The sequence below is a fragment of the Sapajus apella genome, unplaced genomic scaffold, assembly GCF_009761245.1.
Source record: "Sapajus apella isolate SASKATOON/1434 unplaced genomic scaffold, GSC_monkey_1.0 scaffold37, whole genome shotgun sequence".
Lineage (NCBI taxonomy): Eukaryota > Metazoa > Chordata > Mammalia > Primates > Cebidae > Sapajus > Sapajus apella.
The window spans coordinates 6695085-6707644 of NW_022436977.1; the positions used below are offsets into that span (position 1 = coordinate 6695085).

The window sequence follows — 12560 nt, forward strand, 5'->3', positions numbered from 1 at the left end:
CATGAGTGAAACTCTGTCTCAAAAAAAAAAAAAAAAAAAAAATGCAATAAACTTTTCTCACAAAATTCACCCAAACGCTTTACAATCTTAATTACTGATGAGTTCAACAGCTACTACAAACTTAATTATGATGAGTTCATTGTTATTTTGCCAAAATGAAAAATACGAGGCTCCCATTTTTATCTACTTCTCTTTTTTTCCTTACTATTATTTTTTTTATAGAGATGGGGTCTCACTATAGAGCCCCAGTTAGTCTCAAACTCCTGGGCTCAAGCAATCCTCCTGCCTTGGCCTCCCAAAATGCTGAGATTACAGGCTTGAGCCCTCACACTTGGCCTACCCTGTCTATCTTAACACGACCTTGTCTCTGTTATATTATTCTTGTCCCATTCATTCCACTACTTCAGAAAATATGGTTGTTGTTCCTTTCCTCTGAGGAGAACTGAGAAGTCCGTGCTATCCTGATTTTTCATGGATCTTGTCCCTACCCCTGCCATTTTTGGCAGAACCTTCTCTATTCCATCAGCTCTCTGATGCTGCTGCATTTGATAATAGTAATGGATCACATTTTCATTACATTCTCTTTCCCTTAATACTATCATGACATTGTCCTATTTCTAGTTCTCATTCCACATCTCAAATTTTCCCTATGCTGGTTTTTCACTCTCTCACCCTTAATATTCTTCCCTTCCTCCCCTGGATTAAGTTTTCTTCTTCTGTTTTCTCTGTCTCCTGGAGAATGAGGTAGGGGAGGAGAGGGAGTGGGAAATATGAGGCAGGATGGAGAGGATGTTTCTGCTGGCAATTTGTCACTCTCACATATACTGAGATGGAAACAAGTTGAGAACTATTGCTCATTACTCTCTGGAGAATTCATTTAGTGTCAGAACTACTATATTTACTCTATGCAGTAATTCCCCAATTTGATTTTTCCCTGTAATTTTAGCCTCTTGCAGATGGATCACCTGATGTCACGAGTTTGAGACCAACTTGGACAACATGGTGAAACCCCACCTTTACTAAAAATACAAAATTATCTGATGTGGTGGCACACGCCTGTCATCTCATTTACTCGGGAGGCTCAGACACGAGAATCACTTGAACCTGGGAGGTGGAGGCTGCAGTGAGCTGAGATCCATGACTGCTGCACTCCAGCCGGGGCAAGCCAGAGTGAGACTCTGTCTCAAAAAAAAAAAAAATTTAGTCTCTTTCCTGAGATCCAGTCCATGCTTCTAGCATTATAATGAACATTTATATTTTTATGTCCCACTAGTGGACATTTCCAATTCAACACGACCAAACTTTGGCATCAGTTTTCCCATATGAAATAATTCCCTTCATACCTTCCCTATCTTTTGAAAGATCCAACCAATCTCTATTACCCAGGTTTGAAAAATGGTGTCATCATTGGGAAGGCCACATTATCCTCATCAAAGAGAGGGGCCAAAGAACTCTCTATCTCAAGTGCTATCCACATTAATTCTTCCTGCTACACTCACTACAATTTTACCTCTAGCCTAATATCAAACTAAAAGACCACCTTCTTCATGTCATTTCCTTATCCAGCAATTTATAATACCTCCAATATCAGCTGTATATAAAGTCTAAACACCGGTAACAATGGGTCCTCCAAAATCTGACAACCATCTTCAAACCCTATTTACTATTTTTCTCTACTAAAGCATTTCTCAAACTTGTTCTCAGAGCCCTTTACAGTCTTAAAAATGATTGAGGAACCGCAATAACTTTCATCTATATGAATTATATCTATCTATCTATATCTACCTCATTATAAATTAAAATTGAGAAAAATTTAAAACACAAAGTACAGAGGCACACATTGCATTAACTGTCAGAAGAATGTCATCACATCATGTACCTTGAAAAACTCCAAGGACAATTGTGAGAGAATGACAGTGAAAAAGCCAAGTAACGTCTTAGTATTAATGTAAAAATAGTCTTGACTTCTAGTACCCCTGGCTCACTTTGAGAATATTGCTCTACTTTGCTTCTCTTATCCATCTCTTTATGAATCATTAATGATTACTTATGTGTGGTTTTTGCGTGCATCAATAGGCTGGAGAAAGGAAAAACACTGATAACCAGAGACTGACAAAATAATCTCCAAATTCATGGCATGCTTGCTCATTCTCATTCTGACAAAGCCTCTCCACTTTATGTCCTTCTATTATCATTTCCTTTACCTCCTATGCTGCGCACTTCAACCAAGCTTGAAGGTCCTAAGCAGAACCCTTTCCTGCTTTAGTATCTTTCAATAAACTATTCTCTTTGCCCAGAAGGTCTTCTCTCGCTCATTCTTTGGATCTAGTTCAGAGGTTCTCTCTTCTATGAAGTCTTCCCTTGATATGTCCCCTTCCCAATTACCCTCTTCTCTGTGCTTCCAAAGCAGATTGGAGCTACTCACATTGCACTGCAATTATTGTTTATATGTCTGTCATCCCACCAGATAGCTACATGAAGACAGATTTGCATCATACTTATTTTTGCATTTCTTCTTTTTTTCTTTTTTTTGGGATAGAGTTTTGCTTTTGTTGTCCAGGATGGAGTACAGTGGTGTGATCTCGGCTCACTGCAACCTCGCCTGCCAGGTTCAATCGATTCTCCTGCCTCAAATCCCTGAGTAGCTGGGATTATAGGTGCCTGCCACCATACCCGGCTTATTTTTTGTATTTTTAGTAGAGACAGGTTTCATCATGTTGGCCAGGCTGGTCTCAAACTCCTGACCTCAGGTCAGTCTCCCAAAGGGCTGAGATTACAGATGTGAGCCACCAAACCCAGCCTCATCTTTGCATTTCTAGTACCTCACGCCTAGTGGGAACCCAAACATTTGACTTCATTTGAATCTGAATTGAATGAGTCAGTTTAATACACATCTGTCCCCAAATACTCCAGACCACAGTACTTGCTCTTTCCTCTGCATTTCTGCAGTACTCTACAGAAACTATGAAAAAAGACTAAAGGAAAATAATAGTTATTCCTTCCCACAAAAAAGATTAGGGATTCTGATCCATTTGAGCAAGTCTAACTCCCTAGTTGAGAGCCTCTATCAAGTGGCTCTTCTTCACCTTTTCAAACTTATTTTTCATTATTCTCTGACATTAACTTACCACTTCTGTCATTTAATAAACATATAAACACACAATATCCATTCTATTTTCAATCCCTCGGTTTATACTCTTCCCTCCCCTAGAAATTTCATTTCCCTGTTATTCTAAATTCTCTTCCTGAAAAGATTTGTTAAATTCATTTAAAAGTGGTGTCTGTTACAAAAAAAAAAAGATTGGTTCAACCCAAAAATTCCATGAAGCTTTCTAGGACTATGCCATACCAGAGGAAAACTTCCCCTTTTTGAATGTCAAATGCATTTCCACAGATTTACCACAATTTACCTACCACTTTTCTCACAAAATCCACTATTTCTGGTTCTTAGACAGTTTCAAGTAAGTCAATAATGCCACCTCAAACAGCTTGACAGCCTTTTAAGGGCAGGTACTGTCTTCACTCAAAACATCTCAGTGCCATTATGCACCAGATAATGGCAAGGTTTCTAATTTTATTTCTTTTGTATCAGTCCTTGCTACTGACAGGAAGATAAAGACATGTGATAAACACTGTTCCCTTTTCTTGATTTTCTTCCTAACTGTTCAGAAGAATCCAGGTTATTATTTTTTTCTTTTTCTTTTAATATAGGGTCTCACTATATTGCCCAGGCTGGTCTCAAACTTCTGGGCTCAATCGATTGTCTTGTGTCACCTTCCAGAGTAGGTGAGCTTTCAGAGTAGCTGGGATTACAGGCACACACCACCACGCCCAGTTTGGGTTATTTTTTTTCTAGGAAACATTGCATCCATAGATATAATTACCAATTTGAAAATAAAATAGGTGCTGTGAGATGCATCTCGGCACCCTAACACTGCAAGCTTAAATAAGACACTTCATTTTACAGGTAACTCACTCTGGGTCCTTAACATACCTATTTTTAAGGGCCCTTCCTTTTTTTGCTCCCTTACCTTAGACATATCTTTCTTTATTTTAGTTCTTACAGTTTTAGCTCCCTTAACACATTCAGATGCATGGTTACTGGTAATAATGCCAAACCATTTAAGGAGAGCCAAAGAAATGAGGCAAGTAAAAATCATGCATAAAATGAAAACAATCTTTGAAAACCAAGAAGTTCTGGTAATTGGGTCTCAGACCAATGCTTTTCCTTAAATGGAATTTGTCTAAAGAGCCACATCTTCCTCATCACCATTCTCTTAAGTATCTACACACAAATGGGGCATTAGTTGGAAATTAGACTAAACATAACCATCAAAACTTAGTCCATGGTATCATGGATTGATGGTAACTTCTGAAGATCAGTTTCTCCAATTCTTCACTTTTTTGCATACGTGATAAGGTCAGTAAGAAGAGATAAAGTAGGAAATAATAGTTTAAAATAATCGTAAGATTTAGGATGCTCTAAGTCCTTTTTGTTTGTAAGTGTATCAACCACAACTGAATGTTGAACTCAAACACTACAAGAGAAACCTGAGGTTAGGGGCAATTCTTTTCGATATATGTACACGGGAATATTCTCTCAACATGGAAGTCTTGGAATGAATTTCATGTAAGAAGGGGACTGATGAATGAGGAAAGAAATAAAGCCATCACCTGACATGCAGCAGCTCCCTCACCCCGTTTTCCTCCACCCCAAAAACTGTAGGTAGTAGAAAGCTGCAGAATGTACCTTCCAGGCCAGGAGCAAAACATTGAGGATGGCCAGCAAGGGGCAGGGTCCATTCTCATTCTGGGTGATGATGGGTGTGTTCTCTTCCTTCCACTGGATCCACTTGATGTGATACACAGACTGTCCCGGGAAGCGTTCCTTGGAGGCCGCCAGCACCTGAGCGGTCTCCTCCTCCTCCTCCTCCTCCTCCTTGCACAGAGGAACAGCCCCGGGCAACACTGCCGCACCCTCCTCCTCCTCCTCCTCAGGGACCCTGTTCTCCGCTCCCTCCTCACTATTGAACTCGCAGCTACTGGGGAAAGAATGCAGGTTAGAGAACGACTCCAGAGAGTCCAAGCTCGGCGACTCCCCAGGAGGGCTTGGGTCGCTGCAACTGCTGCTGAGGCCGCCGGCGCTGCTGGGTTCTTCGGAGCCGGCGGCCGTCAGCTCTGCTTGGCAGGTGCTGGCGAGATCCGGGCGGACTCCCGCGTCTCCAGCGGGACCCAACTCATGACCCACTCGAGCCTCGGCTGTCTCAGGGGAGGCGGTCACCTTGTACTGCCCTCTCAGAGGCACCTCGGCGGCAGCAAGACTCTCCAAAGCACTATTCTTCAAGTCCAAACCCGGGGCAGAGCTGCAGGGTCCCGAAACCTCAGGACAGCCCGCGGAAGAAGCCGAGTCCGGGAGGCTCTTCCCGGCGGCCGCCGCCCCCTGCCCATTCCCGCCGCCGCTCTCCGCCGCCCATACTCCAGGACCATCGCCAGCGGCGAGCCTGGTCTCGTGTAGCCCTTCCTGCGAAGAACCTATCCCTGACGCTGGCCCGGCCGCCACCCCGTGTTCTAGCGGCTGCAAGCTCTCGGGGCTGCTCTCCATACCTGGCCGCCCGCCCCCCGCTTTATGGAGACCGCAGCCAGCTCTCCGCAGCCAGCGCCTCGGACGCCATGATAGCTGTACCGGCAGCAACAGCGCCCTGGCGCGGCCTCGGCCAGGCACGTCACCGGGGAGGGCACTAAGAGCCCGCTCGCGCGCGCGCGCGCGCGCTATCGCGCTCTCCAAGCACTGAGCTTGCCTCCGCGTGACTGCGCGCGAGGGGAAGAAGGCGAACCACTCAGCAGCCGCCCATGTGGTCCCGCCCCTTCCGTGCTCCCGCCCGAGCTCGCGCTCCGAAGGCCGGGCGTGGAGGGCGTGGCTAGGAGGGCGTGGCTAGGGTGCGCGCCCCCGCGGCTTAGCTCCAGTAGAAAAACATCCTCTCACTGTGTGGCCGGAAGTTGAACTCCGGGGCAGCTTGATTGTGTGCGGCTTCTTTAAAGGCAAGGCAGGCGGCGGACAGCTTGACTGTGACTGTTTAGCGCTGGGTCGTGTGTGGCCCACCCTCGGGCTCAGGCATTGCGGGATGGTTGGAGGTGGTTGTAGTGTTTGGAAAAGAACTTGTCCCCAAAGAGCTCAGGAACTTGTTTTCTCAGTTCCTAATATGGAAAATGGAAGACATTTCTTACGAGATGCAGATTTTAAAGCGGGCATCTACTCGAGGGGTTTGGATTACTGCACTGCACAAATTCCAGTCTCCCTCGGTTTTTGCTGAGAAGAGCTGTGCCTCTCACGAGCTGCTGGGGAGACGTTTGCCCTACAGGAGGGGTCAGTGTGGTTGTAGACATTGACCTGCGCAACAAAAGAAAGTGGCTAATTTGTGCCAATAATAACAAATTATTAGCTTATGTTTGAATTAGCCAAGCCTTTGCGGTTTTGCTAACTTGTCTTGGCTTTGCATGGGGTGGGAAGCGCCAGCTTCTGAAAAAGTGACTTTTTTTCCTAATTGGAATGGACTCCCCTTGACACCATGCAGTTTTCAAAGAAGAAAGACAAGCTGGACGTTTTGTTAGTAACAGATAAAATGTATGTGTGTCCGGCCGGGCGCGGTGGCTCACGCCTGTAATCCCAGCACTTTGGGAGGCCGAGGCGGGTGGATCACGAGGTCAGGAGATCGAGACCATCCTGGTCAACATGGTGAAACCCCGTCTCTACTAAAAATACAAAAATCAGCTGGGCATGGTGGTGCATGCCTGTAATCCCAGCTACTCAGGAGGCTGAGGCAGGAGAATTGCCTGGACCCAGGAGGCGGAGGTTGCAGTGAGCCGAGATCGCGCCATTGCACTCCAGCCTGGGTAACAAGAGTGAAACTCCGTCTCAAAAAAAAAAAAAAAAAAAAAAAAAAAAAAAAAATGTATGTGTGTCCTATTCTAACTTGTTCCAGAAAAGGGCTTTTTTTTCCCCCATTTTTTTTCTTTCAACATTTTCTAGGCTCTTGGGAATACAAAAATTAACAAGACAGGTCTTCCTTCGCAGACATATAAATACCTGATACATAATTAGGATGGGATATTTTTGTAACTCCGTTGGTTATAGAAGTCACACAAAATTGCAAAGTAGTATTTCATTCATTCGTTTAATACATTTTAGTACCAAGTAAATTGCTGGATGCCGTCTGGCACTGGAGATGCCGTAGTGGACCACAGAGCTTGTATCTTCATGGAGCTTACTGTCTGGTGGTGTTTTTTTTTCTTATTGCTATATTTTTAATACAAATTTATATGTATTACATATACATATATATTTAATACTTATATTCTTGTTTACCTGAGAATGCATAAGACTGTGTCTTTTTTTTTTTTTTTTTGAGAACGATGGTGCAATCCTGGATCATTGTAACCTCCGCCTCCCAGGTTCAAGCGATATTCCTGCCTCAGCCTCCCGAGTAGCTGGGATTACAGGCACACGCCACCATGCCCAGCTAATCTTTTTGTATTTTTAGTAGAGATGGGGTTTCACTGTGTTGGCCAGGCTGCTCTCGAACTCCTGACCTTGTGATCCTCATTGACATAATACTATGGTGTATGTCCAACTCTTGGTAAATAGGAAAATTAGAAAAGATAATGGAGAGTTTTTCTAGAATGTTGAATTTAGGAGTTGTGTGTGCTTTTGATCTCCATATCAATCCATAAACAATAAATCCTGCTCTTAAATTTAAATTTTTTTCCCTAAAAAAGAACTGCAGATGTTAATAGGTTAAAGTATATGCTGCTGCTTTAAGCATTTTACAGTATTTTAGGCCATGAAGTATAAATAAGAATAACACAGACTTCAGGAAATTTATAACTTAGCATGGTACCTCAAATGTAAAAAGGAAATCTATAAAGCTGTGTTATATGAATAAATTAAACAAATGAATTACTTATAGGCCAGTGAGCCATAGGAGAGCCAAAAATCATGGCATACACTTCTCAAATAATGACCCTTCACCATTTTTCAAAATGTTTACTTAGATAAACCTGTACTTACTGTGGTAGTTTTTATTGGCATGTGTTCAAATGCTCACATGGCATCATGTAATAATTTATTTGTAACAGAAACAGAATGAGTTTTTCTTTTCATATGTGGTCAGCAATTACTTTAGCCTAGATAAAGAGCTGTGAAAATGTAGGTAGATATTTAAGTTCATGAAAATGTACATGGTTATTTTTTAAGGGGGGTGGGGAGTGGCATCTAGGGAGAATATCAGAAGACAAACTGATATTTTATTCTTATTTTGCTTATATGTATCTTTAGGTAAACTCCGAGTTAAAATTGCCATTTATTTTTTGGTTTTGAGACAAACTGTTGCTCTGTCACCCAGGCCAGGGTGCAGTGGCATGATCTCGGCTCACCTTGACCTCCGCCTCCGGGGTTCAAGCGATTCTTCTGCCCAGCCTCCCGAGTAGCTGGGACTACATGTGCGTGCCACCACACCAGGCTAATTTTTTGTTTTTAAACAGACTTTTCCTCTTGTCACCCACGCCGGAGTGCAATGGCACAATCTCCGCTCATTGCAACCTCTGCCTTCCAGGTTCAAGCTATTCTCCTGCCTCAGCCTCCTGAGTAGCTGCAACTATAGGCATGCACCACCACCACCGGCTAATTTTTGTATTTTTAGTAGAGATGAGGTTTCACCATATTGGCCAGCCTGGTCTCAAACTCCTGATCTCGTGATCCGTCAGTCACGGCCTCCCAAAGTGCTGGGATTACAGGTGTGAGCCATCATGCCCAGCCAAGATTTCCATTTTTAAGTTAAATAGTTACTATCCAAATTTAATTTAATTTATTTATTTTAGACAGGGTCTCACTCTGTCACCCAGGCTGGAGAGTAGTCGCACAATCATGTCTCACTGAAATCTCAACCTCCCAGCTTCAAGTGAGCCTCCTGCCTCAGCCTCCTGAGGAGCTGGGACTACAGGCGTACAGGACCATGCCCTGCTAGTTTTTAAAATTTTTGTAGAGTACGTTGCCCAGGTGGGTCTTAACTCCTAAGTTCAAGCAATCCTCCCGCCTCGGTATCCCAAAATGCTGGTATTACAGGCATGAGTGACTGCCTAGCCATTATCAAAAATTTAAAAATTATTTTTCCAAATTACAGATGTAATAGTCTTAAAAGTTAAATAGTTTATATAAAAACAAAGCAGTTCCCTGTTCTGTCCTTCCAGAACCTTGAGTCCTGTTCTTTCTAAACAGCCTCACAGTCTCTTTCAACTCATAGCTTTTTATTTTTTATTTTTTGACAGGGTGTCACCATGCTGCCTGGACTAGAGTGCTGTGGCTATTCACAGTGGCTGTTGTGGCACACTACAGCCTCTAAGTTAGCTCAAACAATCCTATAGTCTCAGTCTCCAGAGTGGCTCAAACTCTAGGTATTCATCACACCCAGCCTCATAGCTGTACTTTAGCTCTTTGTACTTATGTTTCTGAGAAACTGACTACACTCTGGTTTCTTCATTTAACAATTGTAGGCTGGGTGCTGTGTCATACTCCTGTAATCTCAACACTTTGGGAGGCCAAGGTGGAAAGATTGCTTGAGCCCAGGAGTTCAAGGCTGCCATAAGGTACAATGGCACCACTCCACTCCAGCCTGGGCCAAGACCATCTAAAAAAAAAAAAAAAAACCAAAAGACTGTATTCTATTCACTGGACAAAAAAAATAATTGTAGATATTGTTTATTGATTTATTCCCATTGAAGATGAGGATTTACTTTTTTTTTAACTTCTTTTCTTTCATGTCATTCTTCCTCCTGTTTCTCCAATCTTCCAGTTATTTCATAATTTTTGATTATATACTCAAAGATTAAAGCATTAGAGCTATGTAAGTATTCACCACTAAGTCCAGTATTTTACCATGATTTATTTTTGTGTTAAACTTTTTGTCTGTCTTGGAATTAACACTTCCCTCAAAAAAAAGAACAAACAAAAAACAAAAATAACCTAGTTTCCTCAATACTTTGTCTATTTGCTTAATTCTTCACTTCCCACTAACTTAGCCACAGAGTTAGCAGTATGATGAATCATATCAAGTTATTGCTCAGGTCCCTTTTAATGCTGGATACATCCCTCCTGGAACACTCATTTCTCTTGCTCTGCTCTGGACTTCATTTTTTTTTTTTTTTTTGTTTTGAGATAGAGTTTCACTCTTGTTGCCCAGGTTGGAGTGCAATGCTGCGATCTTGGCTCACTTTAACGTTAGCCTCCCAGATTCAAGCAGTTTTCGTGCCTCAGCTTTCCGAGTAGTTGGGATTACAGGCATGTACGACCATGCCCGTCTAATTTTTTTGTATTGATAGTAGAGACGGGGTTTCTTTTTGTTGGTCACGTTGGTATCGAACTCCTGACTTTAGGTGATCTGCCTGCCTCGACCTCCCAAACAGCTGGGATTACAGGCGTGAGCCACTGCACCCAGCCTGACTTCTTGTTTTATAAGCCTGCCACACACAAGCGTCATCCTGGGATTTCTCTTGATTACTTTCGGAGGAAGTCCTTCTTCTCTTGTGTTGATTCCTTTCTTTCTTGGATCTCCTGTCTTCCTTTTTCTTTAATGATACATATTTCTTTCTTTCTTTTTTTTTTCATAATAGAGATAGAGCCTCCCTCTGTTGTTCACCCTGGAATGCATGACACGATCATGGTTCATTGTAGCATCAAACTCCTGGGCTCATGTGGTCCTCCTGCCTCAGCCTCCCAAGTAGCTAGGATTACAAGCACATGCCACCATGCCTGATTCATTAAAAAAAAAAAAAAAAAAAAAAAGAAAAAAAAAAAAAAAAAAAAATATATATATATATATATATATATATATATATATATATATATTTGTAAACATAGGTTCTCATTGTGTTGCCCAGGCTTATTTCAAACTCTTGGCCTCAAGTGATGCTCTCGCCTTGGCCTCCCAGAGTGCTGGGAATATAGGTATAAGTATGAGCTGTGACATCCAGCCAAATGTATTTTTTTTTTTTTTTTTGACATGGAGTCTTGCTCTCTTGCCCAGGCTGGAGTACAATGACCCAATCTTGGCTCACTGCAACCTCTGCCTCCAAGGTTCAAGCAGTTCTCTGCCTCAGCCTCATAAGTAGCTGGGATTATAGGCACCTACCACCACGCCCAGCTAATTTTTCTATTTTTAGTAAAGACAGGGTTTCATCATCCTGGCCAGGCTGGTCTTGAACTCCTGACCTCATGAACCACCTGCCTCAGCCTTCCAAAGTGCTGGGATTACAGGTGTGAGCCACCACGCTGGGCTCAAATGTATTCTTAATAACCTTCCTGAGGAAGAGTGCAAGGGAAGTAAATTTTTGTAGACCTTGTATGTTTTTACATTTTATAGTTTGGCTGAGTATAAAAATTAAAGGTTGGAAATACCTTTTCTTCATTTTAAAGTCATTCTTCAATTGTATTCTAGCTTCCAGGTGATTATAGAGAAGTCTGATATTATTATGACTCTAAAACCTTTGTATGTAACCTCTGACTTCCCTCTGAAGTTGATTGATCTTCTCTTATTCTTGATGTTCTGACATTTCGGTATTTGATATATCTTTGTATGAGTCTTGCTCAATTTATTGGGCTGGCTAATTGTGTGATCACATTCAATGTAAAAAACTTATGTCCTTCAGTTCTGTGAAATTTTCTTTTAGTTTTTATAATTCTTTTCTCGGATTTTACACTCTTCATCTTTTTGTTCTACTTTACATATTTAATTTCCAATAAATCATTCTAGTATTTTTATTGTTTAATGGCATCCTGACCTTTCATCTTTTAGAATATTGATTATTATTTTGAATATATCCTTTATATTTTTCAAAAGATATCTGAAAAATATACTTAGTGAACTCCTGACCTTCAGAAAAGTATATTTAGTGAACATATAGTTATTGATTGTGCTAGAAAGTGAGATATGGGGAATATAAGTGTAAAACATTGCACTTATTCTTTGGGAGTACAAAGTTGTTTGAGGTATTAGGAAGTAGGTTCGCTGACATGATTATTGAGAATAAAAGTCCCTTTATAATTAACACTAAATGACTGGCGCAAACAAATGTTATAAAAGTTCAGATAAAGAAAAGTCTTTTAGTGTGAAATAAGCAAGAATTAAGCTATGCGGTACTTTCTTAATTAAAATAACAGGCCAATTATTATCTCAAGCTTAAGAAATCCAAAAACTACATCAAAATGCTTATTCTTTTAAAATTCAGTTTTTCTTAGTTGAATCATAACATTTTTAGCTATCATGACAGAAAATTTGGTGCCATCTTTGATTTTTAAGCTAGTTTACTGATTATCTCATTGATAAAGTCTTGCTGATGTTATACATACCCCTTTTCTTCATTCCCTCTGGGGCTACTCCTGAATCCTTACCGCCTTACCACTAGAGTGTAGCAGCATTGTAATTATTCCGCAGCCTATGTTCTCTTCCTCAGCTTATTCTGCATAAACCTACAAGAGCTATAGTTCAAACATCTTATTACGTTGATGGTGC

General features: G+C 41.6%; 1 protein-coding gene across 2 annotated transcripts in view; it reads right to left on the bottom strand.

The window, feature by feature from the left end:
* The window catches only part of MINDY2 (MINDY lysine 48 deubiquitinase 2), a 96113-nt gene extending 90308 nt beyond the window's left edge, over positions 1-5805 (bottom strand). Inside the window, exon 1 of one of the 2 annotated variants that reach the window (XM_032297318.1) lies at positions 4751-5805. In XM_032297318.1, the coding sequence (XP_032153209.1) occupies positions 4751-5602 (852 nt within the window). In that variant the 5' untranslated portion in view covers positions 5603-5805. The remainder of the gene's footprint in view (positions 1-4750) is intronic. The other variant, XM_032297319.1, reaches the window with a different exon arrangement.
* Between the last annotated feature and the right edge of the window lie 6755 nt (positions 5806-12560).